Below are 25,232 nucleotides of genomic sequence, written 5' to 3'. Positions count from 1 at the left end.
CAACTTAATGTCAGTAGTACCCTCCTCTTCTCCCTCAAGTTGTGATAGCCAAAAATTTCCAAATGTCCATGTTGGGAAAAGAACCAAGAACAGCTCTAGAAGGAATTCCAAGTTAACATGAGATGAAGTTGCCCGACTGAGGACATCCTCTATCCAATCTGTCCAGTAGGAAAGACCTGATTCGATTTTTTTCCTGCTTGCTTTCTCTTCAAATGGACATAACGTAGGTTTTATGACTGAGGGTTCCTAATGACTGGTAGTAAGAGAAAGCTGTGTATATCACTCTATGCTATAGAGGCTAATGCATAAGCATGGTGAGGTTGCCTTGCAATGTATGTACTACCTAAAGTTAAAAATAAAACGGGATTAATAATAAAAAAAATAATTCATTTTTAATACACAGTAAAAATATATAAACATTACTATAACTAATAAGCAATACAATGTGTTAACTCTTCCAAGTATATTTGTATTTTAGAGTAGAATACCTTTGAAGGGTAGAGGTTAAGACAACAAATTACCTAGATAGAGAACATTCTTTTGAGAATTATTATTTTATATTTTTTTAGCTCTGCAGAGGTTTTTGTGGCCACCTCCTCTGTGAAGCCCACCCAAATCTTCATAGACTGTTTCACCCTGGCCAACAAGAATTGCTCTTTTTTACATGTTTCCACATCAACTCTCATGCCTCCATTTCACACTGATGTTTCAAGATCCCTGCTTCCCCTAGTAGACTGTCAGCTTCCTCTAGGGCATCTCCAGTGATGTCTTATATTAACAGGCACACCATAAATATTTGGAGAGGTAAGCTCAGTACTGGAGAGATGAATATTATGAATATAAATACTGAAAGGTGATGGATGAGGAGGTAACGAAGAAAATCTCTCTGTAAAGACTGCCCTATGCAACTCGGCAGAGCCCCAGGTACAAATCTTCACTTTGATTCATAGAAATAACACGGCTTCTTGTGAGGAAATTCTTTGGATCAACTAATAAAAAAAGAAAAAAATAGTCAAAGCCCTAGATCCCAACCTGAGGCCAGACTTGGGGCCATCCATTCATCCATTGAGTCATTTGTTCATTCATTCCACGCATTTATTGAATACCTACAATATATAAGTCATGGAAGAAGTGAGAGAGACTCAGAGAAGGAAGAGGTTACTGACACAAATAAGTTATTACAGCCATAAAACAACTCGAATTTCCCAGTTTATCCCAGTGTGTCAATGGTAGTATCTACAAAAGTGAAGGAAAGTGAGCCAAGTGTTAATGTGTAATGACTCTCCAGGGTTAAGGTACTCCTCACTGACCTATGGCCTAGATACAGTAGGCTGTATCCTCCTGGGGCCACTGGGAAGGCCAAGGTGAAGCAAACAGGTTGAGATATATTCTCATATCTAGAATGGGCCATTTCCCTTGAATGAGCCTCAACTTTCACTTTCCTAGGCTTATTTTTCACTATTCATCACAAATGAATTTCAAGTTGATCAATGAATATGATTACATGAATGTATGAATGATCTTTTGAAATTGTTTGTAGTGGAGAGTTTTTTCCAGTGACTCATTGTCTATTTTATTCTCCTTTCTTTAACAATCCTTTAAATTCCTTTTGGAAAACTACCTTTTCATCCTGGTTCATAATCTTTGTGGGGCTCTCAATCAAGATGTCCTTCCCATGAGACTCTTTTACTGTGGGACTTGAACTTGAGTAGAATGACTCAAGGAAGGAAATAGCTTCTACCAATATTCTCTTGCTGCCCTGATGTTTCCTTGTTTTGGAGCATGGGTCTTCAGATTTTCTTTGATTCTACGACTCATTGTGTATTTCACCCCTTCTAACTCACCTCCCAACATATTTTTGTAACAATTCTGTCTTGCTTAAGTGAGCCAGAATCATTTCTGTTCCTTGCAAAATAGAAGAATGCCAATCAACACAGTGGCCTACTCAGTCCAGTGAGCATACCAGGCCTTTAAAAAATAATGATGTTTATTTACTTGGTAAAAAATCAGTTCGCTAAATGGTGGCCCTTTCTTACTTGATTTAACTGGATCTTCTCAACTGTCCTGCAAAGTGTTCAGAAGAAGTTAGTCCCCTTTTATAGGAGAGAAAACTGAGTGTTCATTATGCTAAGTAACTTGCAAGGCCACACAACTCATGAATACCCAGGTTATCTGATTCTAAAGCTTGAGCCTGTTCTATGCTCAATGTAAGCATTTGATGCTGTCTTCCCATGGAGAAACCTTCTGAGCCTTTTAAATGCTTTCTTTCCAAGTTTTCCATGTTGACAATTTTCTTAAAACTCCATGGACAAATTCAAGGGTTATCCCTCTTAAGAACCCATCTGTCTACCACAGACCATAGCAATTTTTCCTTTCTTTAAACCTAGACAATTTGTCACATCCATACCACTCATTTGGAACCTGAAATGTTTTACACTTTTTAATTGCCAAATACCAATCTATTTCTATAAGCCAATTGGTAGGTGAAACACTGCAACGTGTCTGTAAATTGCCGTGTGCACCACAGTGCTGTCTATGGACAGACTGAAAATAACTCTCATACATACAGAATTTTCAAATTTCTGTAGGAATTCATGTGACCAATAAAGGTTGCCAAATTCAAAGTAGCTTTTTGTTTTATTTTCTTAACTAATTAATTTCAGGGAGGAGGGATTGGGGTATTAGGGTTATCAAAATTTTTTGATGGTCACCAAAGGACTTTATGTTAAAGAAAAACAGGGACTCATAGTCCTAAATCCCCAGAGGATAAGAAGCAGTTTTAGTGCACTTTGAAACCCCTCTACGGTCATTAGGAATCACTGAAGGAAGATTCTGCTAGCAAGATGGCAGAGGCATCCAAATTACAACTACTTAGAGAACAACTATCACTGAGAATGGCCTGAAGACTAGCAGAAGAGATTTTTCAGAACTAAAGCTATAATGAAGGGACCATAGTGAGATGGGTAAGAAGTGCAGAGATGTGATAATCGTGAAGACCTACACCCCCAGGTAAGCAACCCACAAATTCGAAGATAAGCACAATTGTAGAAGTTCTCCCCAAAGAGCAAGGAGGCTGATCCTCTCATCAGGCTCCCCAGTCTGGGAGTCCTGTACCAGGAAGATAAGCTCCCAATGTCTGGATTTGAAGGCCAGTGGGGCATGTGTAATGGGAGAGCTGGAGCAAACAGAAGCTTCATCTTTAAAAGGTACACAAAAACATCCCACATGCTCTGAGACCCAGAAGAGAAGCAGGTATTTGAAAGGAGCCTGAGTTGAATGCACTTACTGGTCTTGAGGGCATTCCAGAGAGGCAAGTGACTACTGGGACTCACTCTGGGGAAAAAGCGTCCTAAGTGCTCATTGATTGATGAGTGGATAAAGAAGATGTGGTACACACACACACACACACACTGGAATACCACACAGGCCATAAAAAAGAAGGAATTCTTGCCATTTACAACAACATGGATGGATGGAAGGAAACTGAAGGCATTATGCTCAGTGAAATAAAGTCAGACAGAGAGAGACAAATACCACATGATTTCACTTACATGTAGAAATATAAAAAAACAAAACAAATGAACAAACCTAACAAAACAGACACAGAGTCATAGACTCAGAGAACAAATAGGTGGTGGTCAGAGAGGAGGTGGGTATGGGGAAGAGTAAAATAGGAGCGAAATTAGGAGGTATAAACTTCCAGTTACAAAATAAAGGAGCCACGGAATGAAATGTACGATATGGGGAATATGGCCAATAAAAATGTAGTATCTTTCTATGACGAGATGGCAACTAGATTTGTAGTGATTATTTTGTAATGTATAGAAATATCAGGAGTCGTAGCTCAGTGGTTAATGAATCCGACTAGGAACTATGAGGTTGCAGGTTCGATCCCTGGCCTTGCTCAGTGGGTTAAGGATCCGGTGTTGCCGTGAGCTGTGGTGTAGGTTGCAGACGCGGCTCAGATCCCACATTGCTGTGGCTGTGGTGTAGGCTGGCAGCTACAGCTCTGATTGGACCCCTCGCCTGGGAATCTCCATATGCTGCAGGAGCGGCCCTAGAAATGGCAAAAAGACCAAAAAAAAAAAAAAAAAAAAAAAAAGAAAGAAAGAAAGAAAGAAAGACAGAAATGTCAAATCACTATGTGGTGCACCCGAATTAACATAGTGGTGTGGGTCAATTATACTTCAAAACCAACCAACCAACTCAAACAAACAAACTTATAGAAAAAGAGAGATTTGTGGTCACCAGAGGTTGGGGGGGGGTAATGATGAGGGGGGTGGGATCGAGGGGGAATTGGATGAAGGTGATCAAAAGTAGACACTGCTAGTCATAAGAGAAATAAGTACTAGGGATGGAATGTACATGACAAATATCATTAAGACTGCTGTATGTTGTATATGAAAATTGTTAAGGGAGTAAATTCTAAGAGTACTCATCATGAGGAAAAAAATATATTTTTTTCTTTTATTTTGTACTTCGAGGAGTTGATGGATGTTGACTAAACTCACTGTGTAATCAGTTCATGGATGCATGTCCGTCAGATCATTATACTCCACACCTTCAACTGAAACAGTGCTATATGTCAATTATAGCTCAATAAAACTGGAAGAAAAAGAGAAGAAAAACCAAAGAACTAAATGTGTTCAACAGCAAAAAAGAAAGATTCTGGTAACTGAAGAAAGGGAAATCAGCTAAACTCTTTCCTCCAACACAGGATGCACTTATTCATGGAGCTTTTACTCTGAGCTGGGGTGTATGTGACAAAGAACTGAACCAGGGATTGCCAAGCTTCTGTGAAGCCCCCAGAGTCTGTTTTTTACACAACCCTCAAACCAGGTGACTAGAAGAGTCACCTCCATGCCAAGCCGGGATGAGGATGAAAAGCTGCAGCAATACCTCATTTGTGGACCCTGAAAGGATTCACAGGCCCACAGGGATCCTGCAAGGTCTGGGGCTTATGAGCACAAGCCACACCAATCTGGGCAGCTACACGAGAGATGTATTGCAACCTTAGAAAATACTACCTGAAGTGATTTAAATTAATGGGAGTTCCCATTGTGGCTCAGCGGAAACGAACCTGACTAGTACACATGAGGATGTGGGTTCGATCCCTGGCCTCACTCAGTGGGTTAAGGATCTGGCATTGCTGTGAGCTGTGGTGTAGGTCACAGACGCAGCTTGGATTCAGCAATGCTGTGGCTGTGGGGCAGGCCCACAGCTGCGGCTCTGATTCTACCCGAAGTCTGGGAACTTCCCTGTGCAGCGAGTGTGGCCCTAACAAGAAAAAAAAAAAAAAAAAAGGAAAAAAAATTTTTTAGCATACCAGGCTGGGTAAATGGTAGGATTAAATGTTCTTCTCGGCCCAGGTGCTGAGCTAGGTGATTGAGGTTATCTCCCTGACATGCAAATTAACCTGCTGATTTCTGAGAACTCTCTCTCTGGAAACTATTGACAGTAACCAGCGCTTGATAACCTTCCTGCTTCTTGGTCAGAGTTCTTTTCAAGATCACCTGGAACAGAGTGACTGGCAGACACTTTCCTCTCTGACTCTGGCTGAGGAAACGTTGTGCAGGTGCAGTCTTTCAGGTCTCCCTGCCGGCCCGGTGCCTCTCACAAAGGCGCACAGAGTGGGCTGCAGGGCTGTGGGAGACAGACTCTAGTTAAGGATTCCTTACACTCTATGTCCCCCTTTTTTAGAAAGTGGACAAGTTCTCTGATTCTTACTCAGGGCTAAAACTAAATTTCACTTTGATCTCTTCCCATGACATCCTCCAACAAAAAAGCCGTGGGTTTGGCATGTGAAGCCACTACTAGAAAAAGAATGATTTCTTCTGTCACTCCTAAAAGGCACCAATTAATTGTAGAACTGTGTGTTAAAAATTGTCTGTTACATTCCCTCTTAGAGCCTGTATCTTTTGTGTTTACACCTGGACCCCCAGAGCATGTACAACACCTGGCAAGTGGAAGGCATTGGGTCAATATTTGGGGAATGAGTGCGTGAATGAAGGATTCTGGAAATACGGGCAGCTGTCACCAGATGGGCAAGGGGCCTTAAGGGAGTGTTGTTCAGACATATTTTTCCTGCACTCATTTTTCTTGCTGTGGATATCTGAGACACAAGAAAATGCCATGAGGCACAATGGCTTTTTTTTTTTTTAACCTCCTGTTTTGGGCAAAAGAGTTACAAAGAGAAGGTATTAATTCTAGTTTGAGGGTATGAATATTTAACTACATTAAATTATTCACAGAAGGTATGATCATGTGTCACTCCTTTGACAAAAACAACATGACAAATTCTAACACAGTGTTTAGCAATAGAAGGAACATATCAGGCGTTGGCTGAGTAAATGAATTTAGCGAATAAACTACAAGGGGGTGAGTGCAATGACTGAGAATGGCAAGAATGAAGTCTATGGGAGCACAAGGAAGGGAGGGATTCGCTCCAGGTACCGTGTAGAGAAAAGGCAGAAAGAAAGGGCTTTGGGGGAAAAGGGAATGCCACTACAGGCTATAGGAGAAAGGACCCCCTGCTTGGTCATGGCTAAGTTAGGCTTTTATCACCCTGATGTAGAACAAGTGTGATGGATATTGACTGTGGGCTTTCCTGTTCCGTAGGCCCATTTAAACTATGCAGTTGAACTAAAGGGTACCAAGGACAGAATCCTTTCCCTCTGGCCAGGGTTAACTGGTCTAGGGGAGGGCACATGATACCAGCCAGGCTAGTCATCCCCTCTCCTGGGGATGTTTTTCAAGTCAGACAACAAGGAAGGTTCCAGTTCCTTTTTGGGGGTGGAGTATAAATATAGGTTTATTGGTGCCATTTAATCTTCCATGTGAAAGGAAGCAAAGCCAAACATAGATAAAAGAGATGTTTGAGAGAGCAAAGCCAAACATAGATAAAAGAGATGGGGATTGCATTGATGGATTGAAATTTCTGGTTCCACAAGACTCTAAGACCAGCTCACAGCTGTGAGCTGTGGTGTAGGTCATAAGTACGGCTCAGATCTGGTGTTGCTGTGGCTATTTTGTAGGCTGGTGGCTATAGCTCTGATTTGACCCCTAGCCTGTGAACCTCCATATGCCATTGGTGTGGCCCTAAAAAAACAAAAACAAAAAAACCAAAAAAAAAAAGAAAAGAAAATAAGAAAATATTAAATGAAGCCACAAGGAGACAATACAATCAGCAAAATCTAGACTATGGGAAATTTATAGGGCAAACAACTTGGTTTATTCAGCAGCAAAGACTAAATATGCAAGGGAAACAAACAAACAAAAAAGCTAAGTAGGGAACCTATGGAGTACAAGAGATATACGAAAGTAACCTCAGTATTTGGCCTTATTTTGATCCTGATTCAAACAAACTGGAAATTTTGAATACTGACTTGAAAGCTGAGATCAAGGAATTATTGCCAATATTAGGCATGATGATAATAAAACATATATTAAAAATCCTCTCCTTGAGAAATAGAAATTGGAATACTTATAGGAGGAATGTTGGATATTGAAGATATGCTTCAAAATAATTTACAGAGAGAGGAGGGGTGAGCTAGATAAAACAAGATTGGTTATGAGTTGAGAGTTGTAATTAGGTGATGGGTACATAAAATTTTATCACATCACTCTCCCTACTTTTATATAGACTAGAAAATACCAATAAAAAGTTAAAATAAGAAAACTCTGCCTAAGTTTAAAACTATGCTCAGACCTTTAGTATCAGAATTATTGAACTATTGCTTCATTTATCAAGTGGGAATAATCAAAATTCATATCTCATAGGGTTTTTTTTATGATAAGTTGAAAGAGATAATAGATAAAAGACACTTAGAAGAACTGCTTATAGCACACAGTATGTTCTCAACCAAGTTACCTATGATGTTATTGTTATACAGTTACACAGATCTTATTTGGAAAGGATCCTGGAAAATGGGATCTCTGTTCAATATTTAAGCAGTAGGCCACAGGTAGAAAGACTAAGGATCACTCTTAAAGAAAATTGGGAACAGCCCGTTATGGACAGGTCCCATTATAAAATCCACCAGGAAAGAGGATTTTTCTCTGGTTCTCAGGGTAGGCAAGATGAGAGGACAGGCAGCAACATTTTACTTCATTCAGGATGCGTCATCCTTGAAGAGGGATGATGATAAACCCCTACCCTACCTCAGCTCCATTGGTGAAGTGATTTGTCTAAATATGTTAAAATCTGTATACACATTCCTGGTGGAGGTAGAAGATCCCAGCCTCTATGGCGCTTGCTAATTGAGCAAATGGTTTAAAACCACTAATTATCAGTGAAATGCAAACTAGTTAAAAGGGAGAGTCAATTAAGAATCTTTAAGGTGGCCAATCAAACAGATAAGCACAATTATTATATTGATCAACAATGCCCTAGGCCAGTGCTTCCAAATGGCAATGTGCACAGGAATCACCTGCAGACCTCTTCGTAAACTTCAGAGTCTGGTGCCACTGGGGGCAGGGCCTGAACTTTTGCATTTCTGACAAGCTTTCAGGTAATGCTGAAGAGGCTAGTCCATGTTGGCTTGGTATAGCAAGTTCCTTGTCACTGGGAAAGGATCTGACACACATTTCAGGAGGATTTGGGTTTGGATAAAAGATAACTAGGATAATTGCTCTGAAATACTAATTGGACGAATTCATTTCTGATTCTTTGGCTTTGGTAACTGTTTCATTTACCAAAATATATGGCACATACTTTTCAGATGTTAAATTATTAGGGTCTATCCTGGAAACCCCTTTAAAGAAGAGATTTCATGCAAATCAAAAACTACAATGAGGTAGCACCTCACACCAGTCAGAATGGCTATCATGAATTAGTCTACAAATAACAAATGTTAAAGAGGGTGTGGAGAAAAAAGAACCCTCCTGCACTGTTGGTGGGGATGTAAACTGGCACAACCACTGTGGAAAAAAGTATGGAGGAAACTCAGAAAACTAAACATATAGAAGTACCATATGATCCAGCAATCCAACTCCTGGGCATATATTCAGACAAATCTATTTTCAAAAATATGCATGTACTCCTATGTTCATTGCAGCACTATTCACAATAGCCAAGACATGGAAGCAACCTAAATGTCCAATGACAGATGAGTGGATTAAGAACATGTGGTACATATATATAATGGAATACTTCTTGGTCATAAAAGAATGAAATAATGCCATTTGCAGCAACATGGATGGAACTAGAGTCCCATACTAAGTGAAGTAAGTCAGAAAGACAAATACCATGTGATACCACTTACATGTAGAATCTAAAATATGGCATAAATAAACCTATCTATAAAAGAGAAATAGATTCATAGACATGGAGAACAGACTTGTGGTTGCCAAAGGAAGAGGGGAGGGAGTAGGAAAGATGGGGTGTTTGGGGTTAGTAGATGCAAATTATTATTACATTTAGAATGGATAGGCAATGAGGTCTTGCTATACAGCACAGGAAACTGTATCCAGTTTATTGGGATGGACTATGATGGAAGAAAATATAAGAAAGGGAATGTATATATACCTATGACTGGGTCACTTTGCTATGGAAATTGGCGCAACATTGTAAATCAACTATATTCTAAAAAATTAAAAAATAAAAGAACAGCAGTTCCCATTGTGGCACAGTGGAAATGAACCTGACTAGTTTCCATAAGGATGTGGGTTTGATCCCTGGTCCTGCTTAGTGGGTTAAGGATCTGGCATTGCCTTGAGCTATGGTGTAGGTTGCAGATGCAGCTTGGATCCCATGTTTCTGTGGCCGTGATGTAGGCCAGCAGCTGTGGCTCTGATTCAACCCCAAGCCTGGGAACTTCCATATGCTGCACCTAGGTCTTAAGAAAAAAGAAAATAAAAAAAAATAAAAACATAAAAAAACCAAATATCACTTATATGTAAACTCTAATAAAAATGATACAAAAGAACTTATTTATAAAACAGGAGCAAAACACAGATTTCAAAACCCATCTTAGGGTTATCACAGCAGAAACCATGGGTGGGGAGAGGAATTGGGAGGGTGTCAATAACATAACATACTACTGCATAAAATAGATGATTACTAGGAACTTACTGTATAGTACAGGAAAATCTACTCAATAGTTTGTAATGACCTATATGCAAAAAAAGAATGGATATATGTATACCTGATTCACTTTGCTGTATACCTGAAATGAATACAACATTGCAAGTCAACTATACTCTGATAAAATTAAAACACAAGATGTAGGAGTGGGGAAAAAAAAAAAAGAAAAAAGGAATCAGGATCAACAGTCTGGAAACAGTGGTTATAAGATGTAGGTAAGATTTCTTATACTTTCATAATGTAATTTACTTCTGTCACTCTTCATAGCAACTAATAATAAAAACATTAAAAGGAAAAAAGAAGAGATTTCAAGTATCAAAATATCCCTAAAGAGAAAACTACAATTTAGCTAATGAAGTCCTTTCACCTACCCAGCGGATCTTAGTTTAATCCTAATTTTGAATTCCTTCCCTTTCTGCTCTTTTCCCAGCAATCGGATATTGGAATAAATATTTCAAAAATAGGTCAATAATTTTGCGATTTCAAAGATGGCCCAGAACAATAAAAATTTCAAGTGGGAAATAAAAAAACCAAAACTCATAATCAAAAAAAACAAAAAAACAAAAAAACAATGCAAACTAGACATGGTCCAAATTGCTTTCTTGGAAAAAAGGATTTTGAAACTAACTCTTTGGCCACCTTGAGAATGACATGCCATGTCATGGGAGGGATATCCTTCTGAGAAACTCGTACATGTTTACAATTTCATCTGAACCTAGACAGGAAAGGGAAGAATGGACCGAATAAGCCATGAGGATGGTCAGCCTCTTGGTCACTTCTCATGGCAATCATGTGTGTTCCACAACAACACAGATTAACACGTTCCTCAAATTTCCACAGGAAGGTTAAAAATTGTTATGCTAAAAAAGGATCCAAGGTTAAGTAAGGTTGGAAAGCTCAGTGTTAAAGTTTAATTGGCCTCCACCCTCCAAGTCTTCTGAGACCTTGACGTCTTTCATAGACATTGGAACTTCCAAGAGGTTTCCATAGGACATGGGGCTCCCAATCAGATTTGACCATGGACCTCATTTTTCAAGAACTATCATTTGAGATAAGGGTTTGGCAGACACCACCTTGAAAAATGCTGATCTATGGGAGCTGGGGCAAAGTTTGTCTTATCGACTCTGAATTAACAGAGCACCGTGTCAAAATGGGTGTGGGTGTACGGTGTGGGGTTCGGAGTTTCTAGAAATCTTTGCGGTAAAACCCCCCTTTTGGCAAAGAGAAAATCTCATAACCAACAATAGGCTAGTAAAAGCCACAATTACTTAAGATACTAAATTTCCAAACAAACCATATTTGCAAGTGTTCAAAATCTCTGAAACAAATGGTGAAATTTGCCCTTTCTGTGCCTCATGGTTTTCCTATATCACATGGAGTAGTGATGTTAATCTCAGAAAATGGCCTCGAGGATGAAAGACAATGTATACAAAATACTAGCAAATGGAACATGCCCATAGATGTTGGCTTTATTCTCATTATTATGATGAGTGATTTCTGGAAGAAGCACCTTCCCTTTATTATGCAGATTTTTTAAGAAGTGGTGGTAGGTTCATATGAAGACCATATGGGAGAACATTTAAAAGATATACATACCCAGACCCCTACTCAGTCCCTGCGAATCATAATTTGGTGATGAGAATGGGGAAGGATACATGTGTATTTGAACATTTTTCTTCTTGTAGTGGTTGCAATACATTTTAAACACCCGCAATGTATTTAAGGCAAATTTCTAAACTGTGTTCCTACCTCTCCGGCAGAAGACCTGGGTTAAGTTCCTTGGAATAAAATGTTTCTGTGGTTAAATATTTAGAAATGTTACACACCTGCCCCCTCTCCTCCTTGGAGCTAATTAAAGTATCTGAGAAGTGCTGTAGTACAGCTATTTGAAAACTTGTTACCTATTACCTTCTGATCTTATTTGATGTTGTAACATGCATTTTTCTTGCAACACTCATCAACACATTTGAGAAATATTATAGTATAATCAGAAGATAATTCTATCCATATTCAGAAATCTTTTTGCACTGTAGACACAAGGAAGAAGCAAGGTAGCAAAGAGCAGCTAAAATTCCTTCTCCCTGAGGATCTGGCTAAGCCTGCTTTTATTCTTCCTGCCACTTGCTACTTATATACGGAAAGAAATAGGGAAAATGGTAAGTGTGTGCTTTCAAGAAAGCAACTCTGGTGAGAGTCAAAGGACCAGGAAGACCACTGCAAACATTAAGAACTGAGATGCTGAATAAACATGGCTTTGAATTCTGGTTCCAACACTTCCTAGCTCAGTGACCCTGGACAAGTTACTTCAACTTTTCTGTGCCTCGTTTACCTTCTGTGTCTCATTTACCTTCATGTATATGGGCTTTTAAAAAAGTGCATTATTATTATTACTATTGTCACCATTTTTTTCTAGAAATGAAAAAGCACACTTAAGCAGTGCGGGGGAGAATAAAGAATTGAAATAGAATAGAGACTTTTGGAAAATTTCAAGATCAAATAAGCCTTGAATTTTCTTTCTTTCTTGCTTTGTTTTGTGAATCATTATACTAATATCCTATGAGAATTTAAGGTTAGAGTTTGAGAGACATTATTAAATTGGCTGGTTTATAGCACTGAAGTGTGAATGACCCTTTCATCTGGCTTTTCATTCTAGTCAATTCCCAAATTATTTGACTAATTAATATACAAGAAACAGCTTGGGAGCTGCTGCCAAACAGCAAAAAGAGAAGTGACTGGGTGAAACTCAACAACACCGAAATAAGCGCCCAGGAGAGAGTAAAAAAGCTTTGAACTGTGGTGAGGATGTTGGGATGGGCAAGCTGAAGGGGAGGTCTGTAAACACAAGTTTCACTGCTCTCAACTTCAAAAAACACCAAAAAAACGTAGTTGAAAAGAATAGAAAGTCTCAGAGTGCTTTGCATGTAGTATGAGTGATGTGGCAGTTTACACACACACATATGTGCACATACATGTGTACATATGTGTGTAATGCATACTTCCTATTGTGAGCTATGGTTAAAAGACTTTGAAAACCTTTGCTCTAGAGGGCCAGCCACAGGGCCCTGAGCCAAGAAACAGATTGTCATTGCGTGTCTAGATGGCTTGGTGAGCTTACCCAGCTTCTGCCCTGCCTTTTTGTAAACACCAGGACGATTGGATGAGTGTGCCAAGGACAAGCAAAGGAGAGAGAACTCAGACACTAAGACCCAGGGCAGTGACTGGTTCAACAGAGCCTGGACCCCAGTGGGAGGATTGAGCCACTGTCAGGACCGTATCAACACGATGATAGCAAAGTAGTTATGGTGGTTTTCATTCCTAGTCTAGGATCTGCAGCCAAGGCAGTGATAGGCCATTTATTGTGTATCCGTGATGCAGCAAACCCTTTATTTCCTTCTTTACTTTCCTCATCTCATTTCAATCTCACAGCTCAACTTTGGAGAGATAATTCTTTTTTTTTTTTTTTAATTTTATGGCTGCACCTATAGCGTACGGAAATTCCCAGCCCAGGGACTGAAACAGAGCTGTAGTATCTGTGGCAATGCTGGATTCTTTAACCATGGGGCTGAACCAGTCACTGCAGTCAGGTTCTTAACCCGCTGCGCCACAGCAGGAACTCTGGGGGAGCTGTTGTTATCATTCCCATTGTAAGAATGAGAGAACAGACTTCCAAGGCCTGAATCAATCACACATAAGTGACTCTATGAGAACTGTTCATCTGGCGCTTTGAGAGAGGCAAAGCAAGGCACGGTGAGTTACTGTCTCCTGAGATGTTTCAGTCTAGATAACTGAACGCTGGCTGCGGAGGACCTCTGAGGGGTCAAGCACTTGCCTTCTTTCTCCTAAATCCCTTGATTCATCTAATTTCTCCCCAGCCACAGGCTGGCAGGGTAGAGAGAAGTGATAGAATTTCATGCTTTTCCATGGGTAGAGAAAGGTAGTAGTTGGAATATCAACAGTTTCAAGGGGAATTTTCATTGAAAAGTAGATTATTGTACCCAGTTTCAATCAACACATATTGCCTATGAACACCATTGATACTTCCTGCTAACTACTGACTGGTCTCTTACTATGTGCTGAACTTCATGCTAAGTCATTTGTGCACATAACATTTTGTAACCAAGCAGGACCCTATTGGGCCTTTCCCCAAATCCTCTACTTTGGCTCCTGTCTGAAGAACCTAGATAAGAGTATCTGATGCACATTTCCTGAGTTGTTTTATAGACCCGAAAACTCCCACCAAATGGAAGACATTAACTCCTTAATGACCAAGAGCCCATAGCCCCCAGGGCTTCTGGTGACTAAGGATTGATAATATTAACCCCTGTGATACCACCCTGTCACCTCACCATCAGGCAATCAGGATTATGCATGAGCTGGTAATACACCCTGTGACCTCCTTTCCTCACCTGGCTTTTGAAAAAGCTTTGCTTTGTGAGCACTAGTTGCCCTGGGCTCCTTGCTTGGAGCCCTGCAATAAATGTTGCACTTTCCTTCACTGCAACCTGGTAGATTGGCTCTCGTGTCCAAGGGTGAGCGGACCCAAGTTTGGTTCAGTAACAATTCAGTCTTCAGAAACACCCTATGTAGAGAGCACTATTTTGTCCCTGTTTTCCAGGTGAGGGAATGAAGGTGCGAAAAGGTAATAACATGTCTAAGGTGAGACAGCTAATAAATGGTGGGGCTGGGCTTTGAGTGCAGCTCTGTCAGATTCCAGAGCCAGGCTCTTAACCGTGAAACAATAATGCTTTCTCCATGATGTCCAAGGTATCATCCACGTAAGTGTGGGCACTAAATGAAAATGCTGATGGTTGTTCCTTGTCCTCAAAGAGGTTTTGGTACTGCTGAGAAGGTAAGGCATACCCAAATGCAAATGCAGTGATTGATACCTTGCTATTTTTATGCTGGAGTTAAAGTAGAGAAAATTCATGGGGGGAGATATTGTTGGAGCTGACCTGGACTGGATGAGTAGGGACTGGATAAGCACAGAAATGTGGGTTGATCTCAAGAGTGAGCAGATTGGAGACTCTTCAGTTTAGAGCAGAGAGCATGGTTTTACAGTTGAAATAAGAGAATCCCCATTTAAGGACTCTGAGGCATTTGGCCAGTGCTTACTTTCCCAAGCCTCAGTTTCCCATCTGTGATAAGGGGATGCTGTCTGTCTCAGAGAGTTGCTGGGAAGATGATGTGTACCTAAGTGCCCAGGAAAAGGAGGCATCTATGAGCTTCTCATCCACCTACCAGATTAAATCTGATTTCCCAGTAGAGTGGACTTGCCTCCTCCCTTTGCCCTACCAGTTGAAGGTCTTAGAAACAACCCTACCTGCTGTGAGAAGCCCTTCACGACACGCCTCTGTTTGAGGTTTGTCTCTCCATCCAGGTTGGCTGTTTCCAGATGGCAGATCCCACTGGGGTCCGAGGAGAAGAGGAGGAGAATGTCAGCTGGGATGATCTCGTTGCACTGCACTTGGATGAAGTCCCCCACACGCACGTCCTTCCAGCATTTCTGCACAAAGCTCTGCTCTTTCCTTGGGTAGGAGAAAGACGGGAGTCAGAGCGAATGCTAAGGTTCTCCAGGAAATTAATGAGTGAGTCAGAAAATGGTCGCTCCTTGCATGTAATTTTCCCCAGTCAGCCTGTCACAAGACTGCTCTGTATTCTACCTTGCCCCCAAAGACCACCATCATAATCTCTAGAAAAGCTAAGTATGATTTACACAATCATACTAGTATAGTAAAGATCTCTCCTTATGACCATGTAGAGTTTTCATTGACAGCCAGGTGTAGAATGGGTACTGTGCTCAGTCCTTGCTTCCCAGAAGAAGAAAAAATTTAAAGGAGACTGTAAATACAGAGTAATATTACTATTGGATTTTTAATATCCATCACTTCCTAGAATATCCAGCTATCACCAAAGAAAGCAGGGTCACCAAAGACTGAGTAGAGGAGAAACCGTTTCCTACTGTGAGAAATAGAAATAGCGCTGAAATAGAAAACAGGAAATTAGGAAGATGCACCAGGAGCTTTGATAAGATGCACTCCACAGTGATCACCAAGTCAGAGGGCTAAAGAAACCTGAGGAAATGATGCATTTTCTCTTCCCAGGCCAAAATTTTCAAGCTCGGGCAATGACAGGGACAGCATCAATTATGAATTCAGCATTTCTCCCACGCCAAGCACTAGTGTTAATTACTACTCTCTTTACTTGCATAATAACCCACTGGAGTAGATGTTATACCCATTTCACAAGGAGGAAGTTGAAGGTTCAAGAGAAACTTTCCAAGCTCTAACAAAAACAGAGCTGGACCCCAAGTTTGGGTCCAACTTGACCCCAAATCCCAGTTGTCAGTGCTTGGAAATCCTTTCTCCAAAAAAAAAAAAAAAAAAAAAAATTCCACTCTATCCTCTCAGGGGGTCTGGAGGCAGCAGCTTTTACACCTTCAGCAAAAGGACTTGCTCCCACCCATGGGCAACGTAATCCATTTCTAAGAACCCTCCCTTGACAGACTCTTCCTTCTAATTAGCCAAATATTGAACTAATTCAGCTCTCCCGAGAAATCTGGTTTATTTCATTTTCTACCATTTAAAAAAACATTTGTAAGTATTCATCAAGTGTCCTGCAAAGCTTTCCAGACTTGCCAAGTCAAATTTAACCTTCCAAATACCCTCAATTATTCCATGTGACACAATTTCAAGATCTCTCCTAGAGGTGAGGGCTCTTCGGTCTAGGGCTGTGTTTGGAAATGTACCTCTTTAAATGAGGGATTTGGGACCAAAGCAATATTTCACATGCCTTTTTAATGAAGCCTAACTGGCTTGAAGCTGGATGCCTTTGAGCCTGGCCAGGCTCATGTTTGCTGTTTTTCTCCACTGATGCTGAGCATCCCTGGGCATGCTATTGCTTCTGTTTCTGTTGGAATCTGAGCTGCCCTGGGCATGACAAGACCACTCTTCCACAGAGAAAGAGAGTTGCCTGGAATTTCACTTTTCTCTTTTTTTATAAAAGTTCTTGAGGAAGATAAGGGTCTGATGTCTTCCTCCTTTTTTGGAGCTCCTGGAGAACCCTGAGCAAGCCCTCCTAAAATCCAATTTTCCTTGTCATAAAAGACTCTTTCAAAGGAGTCTCCAGTTCTTCTGAAATAGATGTGCTTCCATTTGGAAGGCCAACCAAGGGGAGATCTGATCAGAACCTATTAAATAATCAGGGACATCAGAATTAGGGTGCAGTCTTACAACTCTAAAGACCCACAGAGTTCCATGGAAGTTTTCTAGGGACCACAGGGAAGTAGCCACTTGTTCAATCAATCCATGGGCAGTATCACCCAAAGACCACTTCTGAGACTGCTGGGGGCAGTGCATCTGCAGCGTTTTAATAATGATAATTCTTTTAATGGAGAATGTAACAGGTTTCTAAGCATGTCTTCATTCCATCAACTTGTTTTATGCTTCTCCTCTGCTGTTACTTTTGTTCCTGGAAAAATAAAGGCAGTACACCCAGATTTGTTTCTCACTGCCATTTCAGAAAAACATTTATTTGGAGTTCCCATCGTGGTGCAGCATAAACGAATCTGACTAGGAACCATGAGGTTGCAGGTTTGATCCCTGGCCTCGCTCAGTGGGTTAAGGATCCAGAATTGGCATGAGCTATGGTGTGGGTCACAGATCTGGCTTGGATCTGGTGTTGCTGTGGCTGTGGTGTAGGCTGGTGGCTACAGCTCCAATTAGACCCCTAGCCTGGGAACCTCCATGTACCGGGGGTGCAGCCCTCAACAACAACAAAAAAAACAAAAGATGGAAAAAAAAAAAGAAAGAAAAACATTTGTCTGTTGATTCAGGGAAGAATTTTTTTTTTCCTTCAGAGCAGCCCTGGGAACACCTTTTAAAGGTCCAAATGGAAGGCTACTTTAAGGAACTGGAACGGCACATACTCTCCAAGGGAAAGGGAATCTTGTATGCTGAAGAAGGGAGAATTTCCATGCAATTTTTTCCTTGTTGAGAGGGCATTTTGAAAAAAAGCTTTTTTTTTTTTCTGTCTTTTTGCCATTTCTTGGGCCACTCCTGCGGCACATGGAGGTTCCCAGGCTAGGGGTCGAATTGGAACCATAGCTGCCAGCCTATGCCAGAGCTACAGCAACACGGGATCTGAGTAGTGTCTGCAACGTACACCGTAGCTCACGGCAACACCGGATCCTTAACCCACTGAGGAAGGCCAGGGATCGAATCTGCAACCTCATGGTTCCAGTCGGATTCGTTAACCACTGAGCCACGACAGGAACTCCGAAAAAAAGAATTCTTAAATATTACAGCAAAACTCCAAGGAACAAAGGATTATCATTCAACATGTCTATATTCTTCCCTACCTCCCCCCTTTGACTTCTGTCTTGTTGGGTAATGCCTTGGGGGATGGCCCACTGCTGGTTGATTGCTGTCACCTCAGCATTCTGCCTGGATTTGAGACCGGATTTAGTGAGAAGACCTTTGACTCTGCAATGTCCTGTCTGCCAGTGCTTCTAGAGCACACTGGTTCAGAAGGTTTGAAAAGGTGGTTGGGAATAATATATACATAGACATACCAAAGGCAAGGATGACCACTACCCATGAACACTGAATCTCATTCTTCCTCCTAATAAAGGACTCTACTGTTTATTATGGTATGTGGGTTATTAAGGAGATGGAAGATGGAGGGCTATGCAGATGAGCTTACGGTATATGTATATTTGTGAGCAGACACTTCTGTGAGCTGGGCTGGAGTCACTCAAGGGAGAGTTGTCTTGTCAATTCCCGCCATGATGACAGGTATCACAAGAAGCTGTACATCAAACTTGTCTCTGTCTTCTATTATTCATTGGATCCCAAGGAGGTCCAGTACTGTTGTACAAAGTATCACTTGTCCTCTAGATGTCATCTTTAGATGTAATCTTCTCTTCCTTAGGATGATATGCAGTGGTGACGATCCAAGTTCCCCTTGCAGGCTAACCTCCCCCACACAGAGACTGCCCATCTCTGGGTTGTGCTTCTCAGAGACATGCATACCTCCAGGTGCACATCCTATCTGAATTATATGAGAACAACATGTTTTTGGGGATGTTTAAAATTTTGGAGATGCTTAAAATTTTGGGGAGGGGGCATAATTTAATAATTTAGCTGGTACAAAATTTGAAGAATTATATTTATACTGACCAAATGTTGTAACATTAGAGAATCAGAGTCAGATTTTATAGGGATTTTGGGATAAGAAAAAGAGACATCAGCCACATTTCCTTCTGGCACTGGGTTACTCTGTGCTGGTTTCGTGATCCTCTGGGGCTCACTTTGTCTCTTCAACAGTCAGGAACAGAGCTGTGGAAAGGGCTGGGTGCATAGCCCCAGAGGTCCAGCCTGAGGGGGTGCTGAGTGGCTGAATCCAGCTGAGGTGGAAAAGTGGCATGCTTCTGCATTGAGGGGTGCCCAGATGTGGCCAGCAGTTGGCCAGGAGCCACCCGAGGGAGTCATTCCCTAGTTTAATGCAGCCTGTTCAGCACAGCTGCCCCAGGTGGACGTGTCCACATGCTCCCAATCACTTCCCTGCTCAGTGAGCCCACACCTGGGAACTGACTGCAATTTTAGTTTCGTGGCATGTTTACTGCTGTTTAAAAATAAGACAAATCCACGTGGCTGGGGACGAAGACTCCATCTGGCAGATTCTGCCTCAGGGAGAAATTAATTGGTGCAGGGCTAAACAGCTTTCTGAAAGGAGAGAGGACTTATTAAGAGGTAAATAAACAGCAAGAGAGGTTTGTAACCAACTGCATCCCATGGGGGGAAGCAGGTGAAAGTAGTGGGGGTGGTGGAGGAGGAGAGGGTGCTAAAAGTTCTATTTCTCAACTACTACCTGGGTTTTATAAAAAGGGCTTCATGGAACTTGAGTAGCGGGGATTTTCCAGGAAGGTTAGTTGTCTGTGGGACTTCCCTTCAAGGTGGGAGATGAATTGACCTGGGCTGTCCTTCAGGAGGTGGGAATATCAGGCTTAGAATGGTCAGTGTTGCTACACCAGGGTGAAAGGGGAAGGCCAGGGAGAACAAATACCATGCAGGAATTAAGAGTGTGCTTGAATCTCAGCTTCACTTCTTACTACCTGTGTGACCTTGGGTGAATTACTTAACTTCTCAGAGACTCTATTTCTTTCTTTCTTTCTTTCTTTCTTTCTTTCTTTCTTTCTTTCTTTCTTTCTTTCTTTCTTTCTTTCTTTCTTTTTTCAATCAGAGACTCTATTTCTTCAGTTGAAGGTAATATGTGTATTTGCCTCAGAGGGTTATCGAAGAGGTTAATGACATGACTCTTGTCAGGGGCTGAGCTCTTGGCTTTGCACTTTGTGAATACTCAATAAATGCAAGTTTCTTTGATGATGTTGATGACGATGGTTGTTTACTTATGGTGAGGGCTACTCCCACCACCAGTCTCAGCATTTTATTCTTCATGTTATTGGGATACCCATCTCATGTCTGGGATTACATTTCATGAGTGGGCTCAGGCACATAAGGTGCAAACACAAGAAACTCTAAGAATCCAAACATCTTTCCCCAGCTCAGAAAAGACAGACACAAATTTAGCCTACTGAAGATAGGCTGGATTCTGGCTATTGGGCAAAGTCCCAGAAAAATATGTCCTTAAAGTCAGGGCTGCCCAGCAAGTTCTACTGTGGATACTGACAAACTGATTCTACAGTTTATATGAGCAGGCAAAAGGCCCAGACTAGCCAACTCAGCATGGAAGAAGAAAAATTTAAAGGAGCGACTCCACTCAACTTTAAGACTTCTCTAGGCCAACAGTCACAGAGACAGTGTAGTATTGGCACAAGAATAGGCAAACGTATCAATGGAACAGAATAGAGTGCCCAGAAATAGATTCACATAATTGTAGTCAACTGATCTTTGACAAAGGAGCAAAGGCGATACAAACAGAACAAGTGAGCAAAGACTGTCTTTTTTTTTTTAAATTTTATTGCTGCACCTGTGGCATATGGAAATTCCTGGGCCAGGGGTTGAATCCAAGCCACAGCTGTGACCTATACTGTAGCTTTGGCAATGATGTATTCTTAACCCACTGTGCTGGGCTGGGGATTAAACCTGTGCTTCTGCAGCAACCTGAGCCACTGCAGTCAGATTCTTAACCAACCAGGCCACAGCGGGAACTCCAAGATAATATATTTTTTTTTTGTCTTTCTGTCATTTTAAGGCCACACCTGCAGCATATGGAGGTTCCCAGGCTAGGGGTCCAATTGAAGCTGCAGCCGCCAGCTTACGCCAGGGCCACGGCAATGCAGGATCCAAGCTGTGTCTGTGACCTACACCATAGCTCACGACAATGCCGGATCCTTAACCCACTGAGTGAGGCCAGGGATTGAACCTGCATCCTCATGGATGCCAGTCAGGTTCGTTAACTGCTGAGCCACGATGGGAACTCCTCCAAGATAATCTTTTTAACAAATGATGCTGGAGCAACACACAAAGACTGTAGACACAGACCTTATACTCATCACAAAAATTAACTCAGAATCGATCATAGACCTAAATGTAAAATGCAGAACCATAAAACTCCTACAAGAGAACACAACAGAAAACTGAGATAACCTCTGGCAATGAGTTTTTAGGTACTATCGCTATAGGCACAACCCATGAACGAAGTATCTGGTAAGCTGGATTTCGTTAAAATTAAAAACTTCTATCAAAGACAATGTTAAGAGAATGCAAAGACCAGATACCATCTGGTAAAAAAAAAAAATCGTGTTTTTCTAAAGACGCATTTGACAGAGGATTGTTATCCAAATACACAAAGAACTCTTATTAAAGTTCAACAAGAAAACAAACAACCCAATTAAAAACTGACGAAAGACGTAAAACAGACAGCTCACTGAAAAGAGACAAAGATGTCAAATAAGCATGAAAAAAGCTTCTTCCATGTCATACGTCATCAGGGAAATGCAAATTAAAATGCAATACCACGACATACCTCTTTGAATTTCCCAAATCTTGAACACTAATACCAGTTGCTGGTGAGGAGGTTGAGCACCAGGAACTCTCATACACTGGTGATAGGAATGCACAATTGAAAGACAATTTGGTGGTTTCTTATAAAATCAAATGTATTCTTACCACACAATGCAGCAACTGCATTCCTATTTACCCAAGTGAGTTGAAAATTTATGTCTCTGCAAAACCCCACATAGGTAGGCTTATGGAAGTTTTATTAATAATTTCCCAAATGCAAAAGCAATCAGATGTCCTTCAGGAGGTGTATGAATAAACTACGGTACATATAGACAATGGAATATTATTCGCGGATAAAAAGAAGTGAGCTATCAAGCCATGAAAAGACATGGAGGAAATTTATATGCATATTACTAAGTGAATGAAATCTATTTGAAAAGGCTACATATTGTAAGATTTCAACTATAAGACATTTTGGAAAAGGCAAAACAGTGGAGACAGTAAAAACATCCATGGTCACCAAGGGTTGGAAGGTGGGTAAGGATGAAAAGGTGGAACACAGGATTTTCAGGGAGGTGGAACTACTCTTTAGGCTATTAGAATGGGTAACACAGGTCATTACACATTTGCTCAATTCCGCAGAATGTATAACACCTAGAGTGAGCCACATTATAAACTATGGACTTTGGGCAACGATGATGTCACCCAATGACATCAATAATGGCGATGTCATTAATAATGCCTCATGAACTACAACAAACCACTCTGGTGAAGGATGCTGATAACGGGGCACGTCTGGGGGCAGAAGGTTTATTCGAAGTCTTGGTACCTTTGCTCAATTTTATTGTGAACCTAAAACTGCTTTAAAAAAATAAAATCTTCATTAAAAAATCAAGACTAGAAGAAATTTATTGTTTCCAGTTCAGGTGAGGAAACTGATCTGGCCAAAGTATAGAGCAACAAAGCTGAGGTTGGAACCTCTGTTCTTCTCATGGCTCCAAGGAGAAGCATTAAGGGCCTGTGGCCAGTTCAGGAATACTTGTCATGTCCAGAAATGTCTTTGTCCTGACAGTCTTGTATGAGGTAGAAGTAATATCACAGGGTAGTTAAAAGCTTTGGAGTCATATGAGCTTGACTAAAACCTGGAACTACCTCTTATGCACAGGTACTGTGACCTTGGATCCACTACTTAACTGTTTGATTCTCAATTTATTCATCTATTGATTGGACAAATGAAAACTACCCTACAGGTTAAAATGAAAGTTAAATAATACACAAAAATGTGTCTACTGACCTTACAGCAAATGGCATTTACTCATTTACTGCTGCTATTATTATTTTTTTGGCTGCACTCGCGGCATGTGGAATTCCCAGGTCAGGGTTGGAATCCGTGCCACAGCAGTGACAGGATCCTTAACCCACTGAGCCACCACAGAACTCCAGGTGCTGCTGTTATTATTTACAGATATTATTAGCTTAGGGCAAACATGGTCATTGCTGTGGAGACCATAGAACAGAGACTCTGTGGTTGTCTATTTTCATGAGCTATTGTCAATGAGGTGAGGGGCTTTTGGCTGGAGAAGGAGCCTGGCAGAGGAAAAAAGGCATTGAAAATGGAGAAAGGTCATGTGGCTTCTTTCCTGACCTGACCTGAATGGAAAGGAAACAGAAGTTAAAAGAGTTGCACTAAAGACAGCCTGGGCTTGGAGCAGAGGGCAGGGAGTGTAACAGTGTTGCGAACCTGGCTATTCTTTGCTCCCTATGCTACTTATTTGCTACAGGACACAGAGAAGGGGGCTTAGACTCAGGGAAGGTCCAGAAAGAAACAGCTGGGGCCAGAGTAGTGGTAGGAGACCTGAACCCCTGGTTTGGATAGAAATATGTGGGGGACATGAAGATACTAATGGTATCTGTGGATGTCCAGATATATTTTTGGAGGCTGGAGGATTAGGATGGGAAGAATGAAGACCCAAATCAGCTGTGTTTGTGTCATTGGGACATTTGAATTCATGTGACTTCATTATTACCCAGAGCTCTAATCATTTCATGTGTCTTCTATTGTCAACAGTGTGATAAGCTTGCTGAGAGATGGGATGACTCCAGGTCTTATATTTCTGTACCTACATGGGGTCTGGTATGGTGTCTAGCACAAGGGGGCACATTAAGTAAATATTTACTAAATGATTCCTTGTAGATTTGTCTTGAACATGAGGCAGTAGAAGAGATGCTTTTCCTAATCTTAAGTCATTTCAACATCTAGTCTATCATTTTTGTTATAAGTACACCAATGGAGACTTCCAATAATAATATCATAGTAATAGCAGATGATATTATATATGATATATGATGTGATATGATATAACATAATAAAATAAGCTTACTTAACACACATGTATTAAGTGCCTATAATGAGTCCAGCACTTAACCTACGTCACCATTTAGCACCCTCATAATAATATAGCCTCCATTATTGATGTTTTCTCTGTTTCAGAGATGAAGAAACTTGGGCCCAGAAAGGTTCTCTAACTCGTGTAATATCACAGAGTTATGTCTCCTAGGACATATGATTGACAGCTGTGGGAGCTCCATGGCTCAGCATGGTCTCTCGGTTCTGTGTGAGGGTGAAGTACAAGGCCGATGATGCCTCAGAACATGGTGACATAATCATAACTGAGGCTAGGTGGGGAATAAGAGTCTCACCTTTTAGAATTGTGAACTCCATAATGGTGAAACAAAGGCTATAAATCCTCATCTGCTCAGATACAAATCACACCTGTTGACATGAGTGCAGAGCCTCAGGGACACCTGAATTCTTGTTTTATGACACTTCTACCCATTGAGTTTGGGGGAGAAGCTAATACATTCTATCCTGAAATGACAAGCTGAATTGGCCTGAATAGTTTATGGCCTTCTGTGGGCACAGGGCGAGGTGGCTGGAGTGGGGCAGGCACTTAGAAAACTGACGCCTAGAGAGAAGCCTGCATGGCTGGTGCCAAATGCAGAGCAAAGATCTGCAGGATGGAAGCAGGGATGTGTTGGTCTGTAAACCAGCCAGTGGCGCTTTTCACAGTCATGCTTCAAATGACACTGTATGTTTCTCAGTTGCCTGAATTTTCAGATTCTTCCCCCAGGTCTATTTTGCTACGTTACTAGATCTTAGAGTCAAGTTCTATAGTAGAGCTTGA

At 41.1% G+C, this 25,232-nt stretch overlaps 1 protein-coding gene across 4 annotated transcripts in view; it reads right to left on the bottom strand.

Moving 5' to 3' along the window:
- Positions 1 to 25,232, bottom strand: part of ATP10B (ATPase phospholipid transporting 10B (putative)) — a 348,489-nt gene that overhangs the window by 99,363 nt on the left and 223,894 nt on the right. For all 4 annotated transcript variants that reach the window (XM_085001864.1, XM_021076903.2, XM_021076902.2 and 1 more), the window contains one exon: positions 15,405 to 15,609. In XM_085001864.1, coding sequence (XP_084857990.1) covers positions 15,405 to 15,609 — 205 coding nt within the window. The remainder of the gene's footprint in view (positions 1 to 15,404; positions 15,610 to 25,232) is intronic.

Source organism: Sus scrofa, chromosome 16 (assembly GCF_054392235.1).
Source record: "Sus scrofa isolate SSC_HxYL_T2T_F1_AM1 chromosome 16, Sscrofa_HxYL_maternal_Yorkshire_Landrace_v2.0, whole genome shotgun sequence".
In the NCBI taxonomy this organism is placed as follows: domain Eukaryota; kingdom Metazoa; phylum Chordata; class Mammalia; order Artiodactyla; family Suidae; genus Sus; species Sus scrofa.
Note: the sequence above shows the minus strand (reverse complement) of the source record. Positions and strands in the feature narration are given on the sequence as shown.